Raw genomic sequence first — 20058 nt, 5'->3', positions numbered from 1 at the left:
CAGTTCTGGTAGAGGCCAAAAAATTAAGAACTAAGGGATGTCATCATGTAACTACTAACTTGTTATGTGCATATTAACTACTTCCTTAAGAAATGCTTGGTCTAAACTTTAACAACCACAGACTAAAAAGGCTCAGATGGAAGCTCTACAGCAGAAAAAATTGACTTTCATTAGATTTTTATTACTTTTATTAGCCACCTGCAGAAAGGTACATCCAGCAGCATTTAAAGAGTGTGCAGCCATATCATTTAACACTCATGATAAAAATACACCCCTCATGTGAGGACACAGAGAAGCGGTCATCAACCTCTGTGAACAGCAGGACAGAGACAGTGTCCTGCTGTTCACAGAGTCCAAAATAGCCAAACAATACTCATCCGGTCAGACCAGCTGACCCTGCACGTGTTCAGAGATGAACCCTGTTAAAGATGTTAAACATGATCTATAATCAAGTACTGGCTTCTTTTTTCTGACAGTCTGTTGTTTGAGGTGGGTTTCCCAGGCCCAGGATCAACCTGAAGAAAACAATCCACTCAGACCAGCAGAGATTTTAACCTTTGACCTCTGAGTTCCTGCTACAAACACAGGCACTCTTTCATGGACTGTGAGGAGGACGCTTCAGCTGCAGAGAGGCTCTCAGCGTTCAGTGGAAGAGCAGAAGATCTCTGCTGCTGCGTGGCCACAGAGGGAAGGCCTGATGGCGCAGCTGCAGCCAGGCCTGCTGGTACGGCTGAGCTGCCTGCTTGTAGTCCAGGTAAGTCTGCAGATCTGCTCTCCTGACAAAAACACAGAAAAAAAGAGCATGAGGGAAGACTTCAGGTATAGTTTTCACTCTGATTAAGAGGCTATCATTGAGTCTAGGGATGCATGATATTGGATTTTTGCCGGTATCCAATATGCTGCTATATCGAAACCCCTTTTGGCCAAACCGATACCGACACCGATAATCACAACTTTCTTTGTTTCTTTCACTGTAAAGAAAGCTAAGTCTATCCTGTACTGGAATCTATAGGTTACTCTTATTGTGACGGTCTTATTTGTTTAAGAAACACACATAAAACAAGACAAAAAACATTTGATTTTACCATAAATAAGAAATGTATTATTACATATACAAATAAAAATGTATTATTACAAATACATATTATTTGTATGTATTTGTTTGTTTCTTCAGGTATAGTTTTCTCTCTGATTAAGATGCTATGATTGAGTCTAGGGATACATGATATTGGATTTTTGCCGATATCCGATATGCCGATATATCGAAACCCCTTTTGGCCGAAACCGATACCGACACCGATAATCACAACTTTGTTTGTTTTTTTCACTGTAAAGAAAGCTAAGTCTATCCTGTACTGGAATTTATATGTTACTCTTATTGTGACGGTCTTATTTGTTTAAGAAACACACATAAAACAAGACAAAAACATTTGATTTTACCATAAATAAGAAATGTATTGTTTTTTCAAACTCAAGACATTCAGTATTGAAATACAGAAAAATAATTCCTTTAGATCACATGAACTTTAAATGTACAATGCATTTTTAAACATAACCAAGTTGCATTTGATTATTTTAGAGCTACTGTAACAACCTGGTGACAGACACAGAGCTCTGCAGTGCAAATTAATGAAGTGCTACATTTTATTTAAGGAGCTTATTTTTCAGATGGAAAATAATAATAATCCTAACTGAATAGCACCTTATCGGCTGTGCATATCAGCAGATATGAAAATTTCTGCCGATAGGCACAGCTGATAAGTACCGATAAACATGTTTTTAAGCTTTTATCAGCCGATACCAATATTGTGCCGATAATATCGTGCATCCCTAATTGAGTCAGATCTGCCTGAACCTGAACCTGCCCTCCTGTCCTACAAATGACTCATGTTCATTCTTCAAATGTTGCCTTAAGGTCTTCAAAACAGGTTTGTTTACCTGCAGTAGACAAAACTGCTGCAATCTCTTATAAAATTAACGGATGTCAAACGTTGATAAAGACCTCAAACAAAGTTGTGTCAGTGTTTGGTTCTTTCCAATCACAGAATCTCACCATCTTACAAGACTTAACACTCTGATCTCTGGCTCAGCGGCTACTTCATCAGGTCTATCCTGCTAGTACTGTGTTGGACCTTTTTTGCCTTCAGAGCTGTTGGATTCAATAAGCTGCCAGTGAAAATCTCCTGCTGCGGAGGACATTTGAGTACAGTGAACTCAATGTCATGTTGAAGAAAGCAGTCTGAGATGATTCCAGCTTTATGACATGGAGCGTTATCCTGCTGGAAGTAGCCATCAGAAGATGGGTACACTGTGCTCATAAAGGGATGGACATGGTCAGCAACAATACTCAGGTAGGCTGTGGACTTTAAACCATGCTCAGCTGGTACTAAAGGGCCCAAAATGAGCCAAGAAAATATCCCCCACACCATTATGGTACAGCCACACCGGATGCGAGTTCGTGTCGAGATTACATACAAAGTCAATGCAAAGACAAGTTTAGACGTGGATTCGCCCCGGACGGTGCGTTGGACAAGTTTGTGCAGCGCGTTTTGGGCGTCAGACGCCTCTACGCTCAAGTTGAAAATATTGAACTGGCACATTCTCAGGTAAACTAGAGAAGTTTTATGGTCACAATGAGTATATCATCTCTGATGTAAACTTCTATATGGATGTCATTTTGAGAAAAGGGATGAAAAAGAAGACTGCGTTTGCTCTTTCAGTCTCAGGGCCCTCACTGGGACACTGAAATAGAACAGAGCCATCATTGATGAAAACACTGTGAGTCAAATTTTCTGGATTAGCAGGTTAGCATCAGGTTACCACCGAATCCCTGTGCGAGAGTCAACTGACCTGCTGCTGAATCCAAACTTACACTATTTTACTCAAAACAATGAGGACAAAACTGAGACTCACTGATAGCTTCTTGTTGCTTCTCCTCAACAGACAAACTTTTTCACTGCAGGTCAATAATAATGTAATCTTTGTATGCAGAGGCGAGGAGAATGTGTGTGTGTGTGTGTGTGTGTGTGTGTGTGTGTGTGTGTGTGTGTGTCTTCTGCTGGGATCAGGTTATCTGCTAAAACGCTAATTAACAAAGAGACCACTGTTCTGCCTTTTGGGACCATTTTCACTCATCATACACACACACACACACACACACACACACACACACACACACACACACACACACACACACACACACACACACACACACACACACACACACACACACACACAATTTGTTAAATAATCTTGACAAGCTCAGCTTCTGGAAACTTGACTCTCCTTTGAGACTCCTTGTCTGTTTATCACTGACAAAAGACAAAAACAGAATTTAAAAACAAAAATCTGGTCTCACAGGGTTGGGGACACTAACAGCAGTTACACTACGGCTTCAGGGATGTGTTTAATGTTAATGACCAATCACCTCACCAGCTCCTTGAAAGCCTTAAGATCAGGAGTATCTACCTGAGGGAGATGTCACCTCCTGGAAACACAAACATCCGTTCCTGTAAAAGTGTAATTCAGGTTTGAATGTTTAAATGAGGACCCTAGTTTTTCTTAGGGGGTCAGGGTCCCACAAAGTTACAATGCTCTGGTCCATGACCAAAACACAGGCTGTGACAGTGGCAGAATGATCTCTAATCAAAGTCAGTCTGCTGCAGAGTGTCTGTTTCTGTCACTGTCAGACTGAGACTAGATCTGTACTTGTAATTGAATTGAGTAAAAAGGATAATACGACATTAAAAAAGAAAAAAGTTACAGATCCACTGTTGCTTTTTGTATGAGCACTATTAGTTTGATGTTGTTTTAACCAAAGGGAGATCCTAAAAGGACCTTTTGTTTCTCACCTGAGGGAGTCAGGCAGCTCTGCGGGGTCAGTCGATGATACCAGAGACAGGAAGGAATGGAAAAGCTCCAGTTTACACAGCACAGACCTGGAGGAGCACAAACACCGTCATATCAAACTTAAACCTGTTGTGAATAGAGATGAATCAGTAAACAGAGATGTTGTTCATGGTGTTTTGATCAGTGGTTAGCTCTACCTGGCTTTGGCTGTGCCCAGGGCTTTCTTGGTGACTCCATGTTTGTAGCCGTTTGCAGTGACATCTAGTGGCTGCTCGCGCACATTACACCAGCTTATGGCTGAAACACAGCAAGAACCTTTTAAGTGAGTCAAAAAATGTTTTTTTCTTTCTTAAATCTCATGAAAGTGTGACTCAGGAAGTCAGGCCAGATTTAACTCTCAGAAACATCCCTGGTCCAAGACACAAAGTTTCACATCACACAGAGTCTGCAGTTTTTGCAGCTTTGTCTAATAAACCAGAGATGTTTCTGTGGGGGACATTTTTCATCGGGTCACTGAGAATGTAAAATATCTAAAATAAAGTTTCAAAATTTATTTTCTGATGTGAAAACTGAAGTGATTTGAGGTTAAATTTGTGCAATTGAATCCATCTGGGGAACATGTGATCACACAGAAGGGATGTTTACTTCTGATGTGATGAAGTGTGTTAAACTGAGGAATGAGATTAATGTGGATTGGAAACTGCAACCAGAGCTGGTGTTGAAAACAATGAGCAGCTGTTTGGGACTCTGTAGAGTTCAGAAACTGAGCGTTTCTCTGATCAGCAGAGAAGTAATGACACATGTTTTCAATACAGACAGCTTTAACAATGTTAATCTGCTGATCACACAGCTCTCACTCTGTGTGATCCAACACTACATGTTGTTTTCATGAGCAGTCACATTGATTTAGACGGTCTGTGTGACATGTGTATGAGTGTTAAAGGCATTAGCTGATCTTTTTATCACCTATCCACTGAGCAAATCCCCAAAGCTTTGAAATGTTTTCTTGCTGGAATCAATTTAATCCAGCCTTTCAAGTTGTGCTCGTTAGTAGCTCATCTCAGTATCTGAGAAACATTTCACTGTAATAAAGGTAAAATATTTTGAATTCTGCTGATAATCTGAACCAGTGTTTCATTTATATTGTAAAATATATGAATTAACTGAGCTGTTTTGTCTCTGCTGATAGTGTGCCTGTTCCTCTGGGTGTGTATTCAATCACCACTCTTTCATCTAATGTTTGTCTGCAGCACTGTCTGATGGTGAGGTGTAACACTCCTTGGTAAACTGTTATTCTTATGTAAGACTTTGATATTGACTAAAGACATTTAACAACAATTGTTTGGTGTTTGTAAAATTTCTAATTCTTTATTTCCTCAAAGAGATTTTATGTTTTACCCAATGTAGATGGTTCCAACTGACAAGACTATACTAGACTAGACTGGACCAGAATAGACTAGACTAGAACAGAATAGACTTGACTAGACTAGATTAGACCAGAATAGACTAGACTAGACTAGATTGGACTAGAATACACTGGACTGGACTAGACTAGACTAGACTAGACTAGACTAGACTAGACTAAAATAAAATAGAATAGAACAGAAAAGAATAGAATAGACTGGACTAGACCAGAATAGATTAGACTAGACTAGAATAGGCCAGACCAGAATAGTTTAGACTAGACTAGAACAGAATAGAATAGAATAGACTAGACTATAATAGATTGGACTAGACCAGAATAGACCAGAATAGATTAGACCTGAGTAGAATAGAATAGAATAGGATAGAGTTTTTTGTATTCCACTATTCATATTCTGTTTGTAATCACCATACATTCAGGGTGACACCAAATATACAATACAGAAAACTGATGACCAGTTTCATGAACTAAGAGCTATCAGTATCAGCCCACAAAAATGTGTTAATTTCCAAAAAGCACAATGGGCCTCATTCACTAACAGTATATACACACAAATATGTGCTTAAACTGTGTATAGGGGTATTTATACCAGATTTTTTTTAAACTTCAAATGAGACTGTCAATCTAAAGTGAGTAAATTAATCTCAGAGCTGAACAAACTTTATGACATATATGACATTAATCAAAGATGTTCGACAAACCAACATATCTTTTCTCAGTACGAGAAGAAAATTAGAGTTGCACAATTCACTAAATGGTTAATGAAACTGACGGTGATTATACTTTTACTCACATGGACCTAATCTGACATGGACTAATTTTCTAATTTCTCCTCTCTGGTTTGACAGGAAAAAAAAATGAGTCATCTGATGGAGTGTTTTATGAACCCAGTGAAATACTGAACTAATTTAAAATCTGTCAGACCAACATGTGAAGAACATGATGTGAGCAAAGTCAGTGTGGATTTAGTTATTCTCTAAATTCAACACAGGACGAACTCATCTGCTTCTTCTGGGAATGTTTTAAAGTTAAAGTTGTAATCTTTTCGCATCTTTTGCTCCATGCAGAATCAGAAATTTAAGCAAGTGTGTATATTTTTGTGTATATCCTATTTTTCAGGGAAATAAGCTCTAATAAGACTTATTATGAGCCAAATTCACAAGTCCAGAAAAATGTCGTATTTCAAGATATTAAAAGACAAAAATGGTGTGTGTGTGTGTGTGTGTGTGTGTGTGTGTGTGTGTGTGTGTGTGTGTGTGTGTGTGTGTGACCATGCTGCTGTACCTGCTCCACAGGCAGAGATCCGCCCCTGTGCAGCCTGGTGCTGCAGCTCGGTCTGGGCCTGGCTGAACGGGAACTCCAGGCTGGATTGGAGCAGCTCAGGTGAACACACACAGAAACCTGTGGGGAGGTCCGACACATGGCCACACCTGGAGAGGATTACACTGGAGTCAGTCTGCTGGGTCACTCACCCTCAAGACAAACCCCTCGAAACCCAAAACCACAACAGATATGACCAGTGTACTAACAGTGCCTCACTGTGAGACTCAAACACAGCAAACCTCTCTAGTTCATCTCAGATGTCATCTATTATTAAGTGAAGTTATGAAATACCTTCGATGATGTATTAAAAGAATAAACTTGATGGTAAAGTGGTGGCTGAAGCTGGTTATAACTCAACAGTGGTCCAGTCATTACGGCTCAGTTTCTAAAAGACTTAAAGCTCATCAGCAGACCCGAGGGACCAGGGCAGTCCGACTGTCAAACATGAGAATGAAAGCAGCTCACAGAGAAGAGTTCAAGGTTTCCCAAGCCAACAAAGTCCTGCTTTACAAAGATCTGGCCCTCATCAAAGTCACCTCAGCAGGTACAGAGATCAGAGCAGGATGGACGTGGTGTTCCCAGGATGTGGTGGAGCGGGCAGAGACAAGGCTGCAACTCAACATCCTGGTTGGCACAGTGGCTACTTGGTCGCAACCCAAACCCTAGCTACAGTAAAGCCAGCAGAAAGTAGACGTGTCAGCTGATCCAGGAGGAGGTACACATAGAGGTGGAAGATACTCGTCTCAGAAGAATGGTGGGCATGTCCAAACAGGGGTCCTGGACTTCCTGGGAGCATTGGCAGCTGGCCATAAGGTCACCTGGGCAGGAATGTGGAAGGTGAAGCCACACTATTTCCAGTTCCTAGCCCGGTCAGTGTATGATGTCCTCCTGAGCCCTGACAACCTGTTCACCTGGGGCCTGCTGGACTCACCAACTTACCAACTCAGCCAGTAAAGGGATCTTTGGAGCACATCCTCGGCTGCTGCCTGAAAGGCCTAAGGGATGTTTGGTATCATCGGCACCATGACCAGGTCCTGCAGGTAGTAGAAGACAGGGGAGGCTGCTTGCAACAGCAAGGGACTGGCAACTACTGTTGACCTTGGAAGACAGTTGAGATTCCCAGACATCATTGCAGCCAGACATGGTCAGGAAGGCCAAGTAAGCTGACCTGGCGGCTATGGGTCAGAGGAATGGGTGGAAGTCTCGCTGCGAGCCCACTGATGTGGGTTGTAAGGATTGACAGGCCAGTCTCTACATCAGCTGTTGGGACTTTTCTGGGTCTGTGGGCTGCACAGGCAGAAGAAAATCATGAAAGCTGCTGTAAAGGCTTCCAGGAGGGGAGATGAGTGGTGTAGTGCGCTACCTGGACACAAGCCAAGGCCTGATCACCACCGGCTGAGTTACCAAAAGCTGCGTTTCCACCAAGCAGTCCGGGTCGGTTCAGTACGTTTTGGGACTGTTTGGTACAGTTAAGCCTGATCCCGTTTGTGTTTCCACAGCAAACTGTGCCCTCTCGAGGTAGGCGGCGTGTAAGCTGGATACCGCAGGCCATAGCTGTTAAACAATATCGCGACGCCGTAGCAGTTTACCCTGCTATTAAATCCAATAAAGAAGAAAACACGACACAGTAAACAAAGAGCACGGATGGAAGACATGCAGCATTTCGTCCTCTCTGTGATCGGCATGTAGCTCTCTGATACAAAGAACAATCAAACTTTGTTTCAGAGAAGTCTGTGTGCCACCAGGAGAAATTCAGCCGCTGTCGGGGTAAGTGATGATTCTTTTGACCAATCAACTGTCTGCAGTGTGTTGCTCCACCTTCCGAGAGCGGATCGGTTCAGTCTGGCACCCATACGGAAGGGTCCCAAAAAAGTAGGTCGGCTCGTCTCGGTTTTTGGGGATCTGTCCCGGGATAAGTCAGTGGAAACGCCTCAAAAAGCGCACTGTACCTACACGAACCGTAGGTCTGCTTGGTGGAAACGCGGCTTAAGTGAGGGTGTCTGATGTAAGACCCAAAACACCCTGTTACCCCCGGTTACATCACTGTGTCCAGTATGCACCACAAGGTGTTTTCCAGTACTGAGTATCTGCATATCGGCTTCTGTTGCTGTTCCTGCATTATTATATTACTGTTTTGTAATATTTGTTTTTGTTTTGATTGTGAACTTGTTCCACATCTTGAGAGCAGTGAATAATTTCTGCTTTCCTGAGAAACATTACAAACCCTAATGGTCCCAAACCCCTGGGCATATTTCAGTGTAATGCTGAGTCTACATACTAACAGGATAGGTTAGAGGATGTGTGATTCATGACTAATGACAGAAGAAACATTTCCCTGAGCCTGGAGCCAAGTTATAACTGTCTCATCTGACAAACATTGTGAAACTCTCAAACTTTCCATGTTACTCATTAAACAGCTTATTGTTCCTCCTCACCTGGTGACCAGAGCTCTCTGCATCACTTCATGGCTGTACGGACACTTCCCCACCACCACCGCGCTGAAATACAGCGCCTCCTGCAGGTAGTGGGAGAGCAGTGCGCCCTGAAAGCCCAGCACCCCCCAGCGGGCCAGTTTGTCACTGCAGGAGAGGGACAGAGTAGGCTCACCTCGCCCAGGCTTCACACGTAACACCCCTGTGCTGTGGTATCCCAACCCAGGGTGCAGAGGATCCGCTGGGCCTCCTGGGACACACTTAGCCCCAGTCCTGTGAATGTCTGGGACCGGTGGATTCAGTCCAGGACTGTCAGAGAGTTCTCTGGTTTTTCTCTCCTGCCCTGTTGAATCATGGGAAAAAGTTTCCAGTGGTGTTTTCGAGTGACTCTGTGATAGATCGACACTTTTCTGTCTCTCTGCAGGTTCCTGTTCCTCTAGACGAGGAACTTTTGTCTTCTCTTCGCTTGGTTCCTCAGCTTTCCTTTTCAGATTTCCATCCCCATCCGTCTCTTTGGAAACCTTTGCACATGTGACAGGAGGGCAGGGCTGAGACGGGCTTTCAGCCATGGGGACAATGGAGGCATCCCCACCTGATGAGGAGCAAAAAGGTTCAAAGTAAGATCCAGTCACAGTTTAATGAAGGTTCATAAACCTGGACCGAAGATACCTCAAAAATGAAAGTCAAAGGAACAGACTGAAGTAATCAGCAGGAGGTAGAGAAAGTTAAAAATTCTCAAAACATTATTTATGTTTGCAATAAAGACTACTACTTTAATTCAAGCGGCGACGTCACTATTCATTACTCATGACATTTGTGTCTTTATTTTTCTCTAACCTTTTTGTGTCTTTCATTGTGTCTTCTATTCTCTGTCTGGACTTTATCATTTCCCTCTGTTGCTTTCCTTTCCTTTCCTTTCCTTACCCCTCACTCCCCCCACAACACCTTAAGAGCAACACAATCCACTGACTGTTTTAATGCTTAAAGACATTTCTTTTTAGCAAAGCTTTTAGCCACCCCTAATGCTTTTAAGATTGTCTGTCACATTAAACCAGTCTTTTTCAACCTTGGGGTCGCAACCCCACGTGGGGTCGACTGGAATTCAAATGGGGTCGCCTGGAATTTCCAGCAATTGATTAAAAAAAAAAAAAACATGTAAAAATACTGATATATTTTTAAATGATTGAATAGGCCCATATATGTCGTTTAAATTAAAACACCACACATTTTCCTTTATAATAATTATTATGTTAATTAAACATGCATTATGCAGAGCCATAGCTGGTTACGAGGCGCTCGCCGCTTAGTGTGTCAGTCCGCCCGCGGCGTGCCAGGTATAAACAAACGCAGGTAGACTGCCAGGACGAAGCAGTGTTTTTGTGTGAAAGTAACACGCTGAAAATTCTCTAAATAAAGCGTGAATGCAGACCAATATGTGATTTTTTTGGTGGGAGTCCGTTTATTTGTGTTTTTGGTCAAGTAAAATTGGCCCCATCTGAGTGCAGAGGAAACCAGCAGAGGAGCAGGGAGGGGGTGTTTGGTGCGTGCGCCCTGGGCTTCTGCTGCACAAAAACACTGCTGTAGGGGTAATTTCTGCCCTAAACCTTGTGATAGCACCCAACTTGTTCCATCCCGGAGTCTCACTTTAAATATGGTGAGTTGATAGAGACAGTCACAATACATAAAAGACACAAAAAACTCTGAAGCTGAAACTGAAGCACTGTGGTTTATCTTTAAAATGTTCATTGTTGCTGGCTTAAGATGCTGCAGCTCTTTCATAATTAATTGTTTGAGTTATTTGTTCAGTATTAATTTGCAGCCTTGTAATTACAAGCTCCACTGAATGTATCCTGACTAGGAACATTAAAATTCTCAACCTAACTTTCCTGCCTCATCCATAATAGTATCCATTATATAGCCTTAGTGTTGGTTAAAATTAAGGTTTATAAAAAATAATAATAATAATAAGTTTTATTATTATTATTATATGTGTGTATATATACATATATATATATATCGAAAACTATTATATGAGCAAAAAAATTGTTTGTTTTAGGTGTCTGGGGTCGCCAGAAACTTGTGATGTAAAAAATGGGGTCACAGCCCAAAAAAGGTTGGGAACCACTGCATTAAACTGTTGTTAAATTGTTTTAAATTGTTATATCACCCCTTATGTCTCTCTAATTTCTTATTTTCTGTTTTCTGAAGCTGTAGCACTTTGAGATCTTTTGATGAAAAGGTTACAGTGGCCCTCAAAGCTCACAGCGCTGCAACTTAGGAAAGCACATGCAAAAAGACAAAACACAAGCAAATTAAGAAAACATCTTCAACAATTTGACCACGGAACTTGATTTATTTATTAATGTAGATGTGTTTTAAATTGGTTTCTCTGGTCATGTTCAGTAAACTATGGACTCACAGGGAGTGTGGCTGGTGAAGAAGAGGAAGGAAACTCCTGGCTGGAGCCTCCACTTCCCTCGCTGGTCTGCCTGACAGAAGACAGAGCTGCCCTCACCGCTCACAGCTCTGCGCAGCTCGGTCATCAGATACCTACAGATACAGAGAGCCTGAAGTCACACTGAGCGTTTGAAGCACTAGAACCAGCAAGCTCTGAACACACACCTGATACACCCTCTCCTGGCAATGACTTCAGCATGGCTGTCATTCAGAACATCACCTAAAGAGGCGAAATGAGAGATTTCAGAAAAACAGAACAAACAGAAGCATACAGTTTCAAACATTGCTAAAGCTCTGGTTGAGAATATATCAGTATATATTCTCAACCAGTGCTTTATGAGCCGTTGTGGATGTCAGTGTTCCCCACAGGCTGAATTTGTTACCAACTAAAAGATGTCTTAAAATGACACTTAACATGAATCAAGCTTCAGTCCAGGAGACTGTTGACAGTAAGACATATCTCTGAAGACTATAAAACACTCTTTGCACTTTTAAAGTAGAGATTTTACATCCCTGATAAACATAGTTGGTATAAACTATTTCACCAGAACAACGAACTGAACAGGAGTTTGCATATCTGCAGACTCAACTTACTGACTTTTCCAAAACTCAGAGACAAGGGGTTTCAGGAAAAATTCCAACTCTGAAACGATCAGGAGGTGACGGCATATAAGAAAAAATTATCACCAACTTTTTTCCCCCCATTTTTAGATTCAAAATCAAAATTCTGACAAAAATCTCAGAACTCTTATGTAAATAGCCTAAGCCTAAAAAAGAATTCTGATCTTAAGTTTCAGCTGCACAGAATTCAGCTGACAAGCTGGAACTATGATAACAGGCTTTCTGCTGTTTGGGGGTGGTGGTTTCCTGATTTATGGCAAACTTCAGAAGGTGCAGACAACACTTTGAGCAATTGACAAGCAGCACCTCATGGAGGGATTGTGCAGGGCTGTCAACACTCAGACTCAAGCAACAACAACTTGGAGTAGTTGTCAGCTCGGCTCATCTGTAATGGGCCACAAATCAGGTCATTTGGATCACCACCACAGAGATGATCAGTAAAGCTCTAAGGTAGATGAAAGATTTTCAGTGTGTCAGTCTGACCCAAACAATCTTCATCTCTCTTTCAGCTCCTCCGTGTCGGCCTTGGTAGGCTGATAACGCTCTACTCTCCTGGATGGTATGCAGACAGATGCTCCACCCCCTCCCATCCCACACCTCCACCTGTGAACTTGTCTCTGGACCAGAACTCTTTGAGGTCATCTCCACGGCAACAGCCATGGCCTTGCCATCATCAGACGGCAGAGACATCGTTGGGTCTGGGTGGGGATGAAGTCCAAGGGCTTACACATACACACACATGGAGTCACGTGACACAAACACAACCTCAGACTTAATGCCTTTTTTGGCTCGTTACAGTTCAGTTGCTGAGGGTTGGTGCGCACGCGCCCAAGTGAGGCGCCCCTTGGTGTCTGTGCAATGACATTTGTGCAAGTCCCTCAGTTTTTTTTTTGTTTGTTGCTCATGTGCTTATATGTCGAGGTGTTTTTTCCTAATCTCAAACTTTGCCCTCCTCTTAGAAAGCATAGTCTGGAGTTAGCCCTTTTTTTTCTCCTCTTCTCTCCTCTTGTATTCCCTCTTTTCACCTGAGTGGGGGCGCTGCGCATGCTGCTGTCCCCCAGTTCTCCTGTTCTTGCCCCCGTCTGTCACTGTATGTCCTTAGACGGGATGTAACTGAAATGTAATCTCGTTGCTCTGGAACCCTTTGTATTGAATTAAGACTAGAAAACCAGAGGAATGTTGACACTTGAACATCAGCTGACCCTCTTTTTTTTTTTAAAGTGAATCCTAAAGGATGCTTTGGGAAAAACCGGAGCAAGCCCGGAGAAAACCCTGAAGGCAGCGAGATGGTTGATTTAATTCAAGATGTTAACATCCTCTGTTTTGAGGAGTGCAAAAGGCAGCTAACACATTTAGCATGTAGCTGTGCTTCTTGAGAAGGCCCTGCAGATGGACTTGAAGAATCTGCTGAAAGCGCTGGGCCTTTTTGGTGTCATGCTGGTCTTGAAAAGGGAGACGATGTAGTCCTCAAACTCTTTGTTCTTCATTTGTAGAAGAACCACTCCTATGGCTCCTATTTTGAGCTTCTTGTTCAGGTCCTTAAAAATGGCTTTCTCAATTTTGCTGAAGTTTTGAGGTGTAACTTTAAGGTCTGCATCCTTAACTTCAGCCCAAATCTTTTCAAACAAATACTGGATGATGGTGTCTGTTTTCTCTGAGGTGTAGGTTATCCCTGGGTTGTTAAAGATCTTTGAGACCAGCATCTCTACCAGCACTTTGACAGCTGTTACTTTGAAATGTTCCTTGGCTTGGTCATCCAGAGTTAGATTGGTCACACTAAAACTCTTGGTGGTCAGACTTGCCATGTGCTCTGACAAAGCCTTTACGACCCTGTCAGTGTGGGTCCTGGCCTGAAAGGCGAGCCACCACCTCATCAGGCCCAGGAAACACCACACACTGGCCTGTATGTCTCCCACAAGATTGGGGTGGACCTCTCTGCAGTATGGTGGCTCTGGGATCAACTCGGGTATCATCCCAGCTGCGGCGTGTGCGTGTAAAAGTGCACTGAGCTCATTGGTAAAATGGAAGGTGGCTAGCGTCCAGTCCTTCATGGTGGGAAATGAATAAGCCTTTGAGATGTCTTCTAGGTTCTCCATATGAACTTCAGAGATCAGAGAGTCAATGCTTTCATGCAAAGACTCGTTGGTCTTGCTGCTCCTGGCCTTAGAGTCTCTAGAGGATTTCCTCCTTAGCGTTGCTCCGATGCGCTGGATGGACAGTTTGGCAAAGCTTTTTGTAAAGAAGGTGTGCACTTTGTGGAGGAATTTTTTCATGAACCCTTCTTTCTTCTCCTTTTCAGATGTTCGGCTTCCAGCATCTCTGTCTTCTTGATTTCTAACCTCCTCGATGACGGACTGAGCGATGTCCTCAGCAACAACTTTGATCTCAAAAGAAGAGTAGTCCTCCAGTAGTTCAGGGTTCTCCATGTCGTCCATGAGAGGATTGCTCATTGCTTTAAATTCTTTCATTACTATTTCCTGAATGACTCTGGATGTGGCTGTTTTGAGGCTGTCCTCTGTTGATCCTGAGGAACAATGAGGTATTGGTTCCTCTGTCTGTGACTCCTCATCATCGTCACTGTCAACCAGGATGAAATGTTCTGCACTCTCTCGATGGTCCGACTCCACCTTTGTGACATTAGTGGCCTTTTTTCTCCATTTTCGTGCTGTGCCTAGAGATCTGCACACGTTTTTCATCGGCCCTGTCATTTTTTGCAACATATTGCAAGTCAGCTTTATCATCTTCTGAAGGATCTGAGGGTGTACGATCTTCTGCATTTGAGGATCTGATCTTGATGAAAAAGAAGACCTGACACCTTCAGAAACCTCATCAACAATTAAATCTGTCAGGCTCTTGGCACTCGCACATGTAACTTTGTCACTAAAGTTCAGAACCTGAGCAAAACTTTCGGGAATTATGTCACCGATGATTGTCCTGATTTTCTGATCCAGTGAGGCGCCTTCTGTACTCTGCAGACACTCCAGCATGTTGTTGGTGAGTAAAACAATGATTTCAAGAATCAGCTGAGCTAACTGAAGTTTGGTGGCTTCAGTAGGCTGACCTCTCTTTATCATGTCCCACTCTTCAGGGGTCATGTTTCCAAAAAAGGTCTCAATAAGTGGACGGACAGAAGCGAGCGCTCTGTTTACTGTCTGTTCTAGTCCCTGTGAACATCCAGCTTCGTCCATTGTGGGCTCAGTCCCAGTGGATGTCTGTGTTGTGTTTGTGTTCATAGTGGAAAATATTTTTTTGCTCTTGACGCACGGTGTGTCTCGTTTTGCTGCAGATTTCAAAATGATCAAGTCTGTCTGTGTCTCTGCTACTATGCTCTGATAACTCCTTCATCTCATCACAGATGAAGGGCATTCCATCAGGTGATGATGTCACAGTCAGTCTTGGCCGACATTTAAATCAAAACATTCCAGAACTCTGCTCTCTCAGTCTGAACCAGAGACTGAAAAAAAATGGACGCTCACTTGCTCGGCTCGGAGTGAGGTCTCCACAAAAACTGCTCCCCCTGGTGACTGGCTGCAGTATATGTTTAAAAATCTGTCTTTCCAGTCATTCCACATGGGCTGTGGTCAAACTTTAAAAAATTAATACACCTCGTAAAAATGTATCTCATGTCTGATTGTTGTGGTGATTTGAAGATATCATTTGGCTGTCTTGTATTCAAGTCCTCTTTTTAATGAAAAGTTTCGTTTTCATTAGTTATACAAGGTTAAAAACGAGGCTTTATGTAACTTTTAACGATGGTTGACAGCTGCCGCTCTCGTGTATTTTTTGGGGGGATTGTAAAATATGTCAGGAGGTAGAGTCTATGATCTGAATGAACAGAACTTAAACACCGGGGTTACAGGTTCACAGCAGACAGACTTCACTGCCGTGGACTGAGTTTAAACCAGTGACTGGACAGATTAACTGCATTCAGAAGCTGCTTCAGCTACATAAGCTATGAAAGGGGAACGTTACAGTATTTGGAAGCTACATAATATAGCTTGTGGATACCTTTATGTTGGCTTAACGTTTGCTTTTTATGGCTTAGCTGTCTCATTACGCATATGATGCGTTGCATTGTAGTGGTGTCTGTTTGCTGCTGTCACCCTAACCTGACATCAGTTTATCACCACTATGTAAAAAAAAATGAAGAGTCGCTCTGCATACGACAGCAAGCGAGCGTCTATGGGTGATGATGTAGCAGGGATCGAGAGGCATCTTGTTTTCAAGAGATGTTTTTCCCCCTTCTCCTTGGCCATACCCAAAGTGGCTAATCGGGAGGACCCGGACAATTCCTGGTAGGCCGGCCTGAAGTTTGGGCTGCGAGGGCTGGTAGAAATAAACATTTTTTAATATTTTTATAATTTTTTGGTTTGGTGTTCATTTGTGGCCCTGAATGAGTGTTACCTAAATGCTACTACCGCTGTCCCTGTGGGCCGTCTCCATCGGCAGCTTTTTTTTTTTTCTTCTCAGATGCATCCTAGAAGACTGACTATTGACTTTTTTAAAAAATATATATGTGATTTAATGTCAGAGGAAGACACAGGGGACAGTGAGGAGGAAGGGATTGCTGCTGTCAGTTTTGAAGAAACAGGTGAGCTGTTGTAACAGAGTGTGTCAACAAGCAAGCATCAGTTTCTAATATAATCACTGTTTGTGCCCAAATATTAGTAGTGGCCCTTTTTATCATCTAAAGTAAGATGGTAAACAAAGCACACAATTGAAAATGAATAAGATGAATGTTAGATGCAACAGACCTGCATATTTTGCCACTGAACAAAATAATATTGTTTATTATCATTGATTCTTATTGCACAGGTTTAGGTGAGTTTATGGAACCTGGAGGAAGTGTGAAAGGGAGAGCAGAGTCTACTCTGAGACTGATTTCAGAGACAGCAGCTCAGCAGCAGCAGCAGAACCCTGAACCACAAGTTAGGGATCAGATAGATGAAGATGAGTCTGTTGATAGTTGTGACTACTTTGCTCCCCCTTTGCCACAGGATTCACATTTTTTTTTCTAATCAGCGCTCTTAACATATAAAGTTATAATTACATTATTTTAATACAATAGATCATGATATAAAGTCGGCCGGTCTGAGGTATGAAATTCCGGGGCTGAAAATGAGTCCCACTCCGCCTCTGCCCTTGGCCCTTAAAAAAGAACCAAAGGGGAAGTGTGAAGATCATAGACTGTACTTAGAGCGGAGAGCGTGGCTCCGCCATTCACCATTGTACAGTTTTGAAGCCAAAATTCCTTCGTCACAGGCGCAGCCATTGAGCAGTTGTGCACCCAGAGTCTGCTCAGTAGAGATGATGAGAGATTCTGGGAGAATCTGAGTGGAGCTGGTGACAAAAAAAAATATATTTTTTTCTTTTTCAGAGTCTTATTACTTCCTGACTCTACCTCCTGACATATTTTACAATCCCACACAAAAAATACACGAGAACGGCAGCTGTCAATCATCATTAAACATTACATAAAACCTCGTTTTTTTTAACACGTATAACGAATGAAAACAAAACTTTTCATTAAAAAGAGGACTTGCATACAAGACAGCCAAATTATATCTTCAAATCACCACAACAATCAGACATGAGATACATTTCTATGAGGTGTATTAATTTATTAAAGTTTGATCACAGCCCATCTGGAATGGCTGGAAAGCTGTATTTTTTAACCCATACTGCAGCCAGCCACCAGGGGGAGCAGTTTTTGTGGAGACCTCACTTCGAGCCGAGCAGTCTATGGTTAAGATGGACAATTGGGATTGGCCTTTTAAATCATTTCAAACACCCTAACTTAGGGCTATTCAATTAAAAATTCAGTCAGGCTGGATTTTTCAGTGTGATGTCTTCAGGCATTATAATCTATCAGCTCTGTAACACAGGTGTTGCAGAGAGACACATTGGTCTGGATTTTGGACTTTGTGGTAAAATAGATAAATACTTTCCAGTCATGGCAGGATGAAACTGATGATTTTCCTTGTTGCTTTTTTGTTTTGGGGCAGAAAGAGACGTGTTACTTTCACCTGTGAGGGACTGCTAATGTTAACTTTTCAAACACACCTGCTCAATGACACAATGCATTGTGTTAGTTGCTAGGTTACTATAGGTGCCGCTGTCAATATTTGTTATAGAGTGAGGATTTTTGTAAGAAGTTGTCAGGCTTAGTAAAATATATTTTTCTCATTGGACCAAATCCCACTCACTTGGCAGCTGCTTTCAGGACGCATGTGGCCCGTGGGTCGCTAATTGACTAGAGCTGCTCTAACACTTTAAACCCATGTGCTTTATGTCTGTACTGCTGTGAAGGCCTGGGACGATAGTCAACAAATCAATTTACTGTGTGATAAATGAAATGATCTCGATAATGTCTCCATGTGCATGGGTGTTTGTTTTCCTTCCTTTCCTTTCCTTTCCTTAATTTGGTCTCAAAACAATATTGTCAATAATATCCTTTATCTTCAATAATTGTGGGATAATACATTGTCGAGCAAAAATTGTTATCGGCCCAACCACATACGTTTTAATTTACTATATGGGGTTTTTAATATGTTTCTATTTTGAAGTGAATTTCTTATTTGAGCTCTACATTGTGCTCGTTGGGTTTAATGGATAATCTTTTAGTTTCCATCTTTTTATCACCTCCACTTTATTTGTCTAATCAACTCAATAATCTATGACAATTTATTTTACCTCCGGAGTTCTTCATGGAGATTTAAATTTTGCTTTCCTCTGCTTGGACATTTTTTTAACTGAGTCTTTTATTTTAAAAGTTTTCTTGCACTTTATTCACATTCTGGGGTGGTTATGGGTCCCTATACATTTTTTATTTGCTAGCTGTATATTTCATTTCATTAACATGAATCTTTGCCCTCTGTGTAAATAAAGTCTGATTGATTGTGTCTTTACTCTTGAGCAGAGGACTGTGGGTAAGAACAAGCATCCCAGCACGTTTAGCAAACTGCAGCGTGTGAGCTAAAGGAGTTAGGATGCACTAAATGATATTCCAACATCAAAAAGAGTTAGTATGAGCCCTGAAACATATGAAGCAGCTGGGAATTGACTGCATTAAGACAGAAACACAGATTACAGTAATGAAATAGAATCCACACACACCGCTGGGACTCATGGCTGTCTGTCCAATACATTTGGTTCCAGTTCCCAGAGACACAACCTCCTTTTCAACTGTGAAAGAAAGAAAAACACTTTGTTATAACATAGTTTGTCTTCTTTCAGTCAACTAATATTTCAACATCTGATGATATTTGATGATGTTCAGTGGCGGACTGGGACTGAAAAACAGCCCTGGACTTTAACGCGTCCTCACCGGCCATTCATACACTGACACGCCCACCCCCCGTCGAACAGAACCGGCCTACTGTCGGCGGTGGGGGGAGCTGTATGATACACTTGTAGTCAAGACCACCTCAGCCGAGACCAAGACACTACCAAGACCAGAAGATAACGAGACAGAACAAGCCAAGACCAAGACTTAGTCAAACCGAGACCAAGGCCAAGACCAAGACCATAAAAAAAGAAGAAAAAGGTCTAGAGGTGGAGTTAATATTACACCATAATCTGCATGAGTTGAAGAGCAAAAGCACCAACCTGGGGTTCAGCTTCATGGTATAAATATGAAATTGTATTATTTCAGTACAGAGACAGTGCATGTTTTGTGTGTGAACTGTGAATTAATGTGTCCATCGTGGTATGGCTGCGTCCCAGTTCAGGCAGGAGGCATACACTCAACAATTCTATATTTGCCAGATGCTGGAGCAGTGACGTGTCAATTTAACAAAAAGCAGATAGAGTGAGACAGGAAGTTGTGCATTGACACCACCCAAAAATGCCCAGTGTCTTTTTAAAATAATCATATCCTACATATTTAACAAGGTAAAGATATTTATCAACAGTTAGGTAGAGCTACAGTTTGAAACGTGACAGCAAGCTAAC

The 20058-nt window shown here is 42.1% G+C and overlaps 1 protein-coding gene across 2 annotated transcripts in view; it reads right to left on the bottom strand.

The window, feature by feature from the left end:
- Nucleotides 1–20058, bottom strand: part of adat1 (adenosine deaminase tRNA specific 1) — a 37668-nt gene continuing 17610 nt past the window's right edge. The window contains exons 2-9 of one of the 2 annotated variants that reach the window (XM_074676921.1): nt 19222–19290; nt 11650–11704; nt 11447–11577; nt 9031–9619; nt 6557–6702; nt 4047–4146; nt 3852–3938; nt 6–776 (exon numbers count right to left, since the gene is read on the bottom strand). In XM_074676921.1, the coding sequence (XP_074533022.1) occupies nt 644–776; nt 3852–3938; nt 4047–4146; nt 6557–6702; nt 9031–9619; nt 11447–11577; nt 11650–11704; nt 19222–19290 (1310 nt within the window). In that variant the 3' untranslated portion in view covers nt 6–643. Of the gene's footprint in view, nt 777–3851; nt 3939–4046; nt 4147–6556; nt 6703–9030; nt 9620–11446; nt 11578–11649; nt 11705–19221; nt 19291–20058 lie in introns of both variants that reach the window. The other variant, XM_074676922.1, reaches the window with a different exon arrangement.

Source organism: Halichoeres trimaculatus, unplaced genomic scaffold, assembly GCF_033239565.1.
Source record: "Halichoeres trimaculatus isolate MK-OKI-2021-1 unplaced genomic scaffold, fHalTri1.1 fHalTri1_scaffold_10, whole genome shotgun sequence".
Taxonomy (NCBI): domain Eukaryota; kingdom Metazoa; phylum Chordata; class Actinopteri; order Labriformes; family Labridae; genus Halichoeres; species Halichoeres trimaculatus.
The sequence above is the reverse complement of the archived record's forward strand: the minus strand, read 5'-3'. Positions and strand labels throughout refer to the sequence as shown.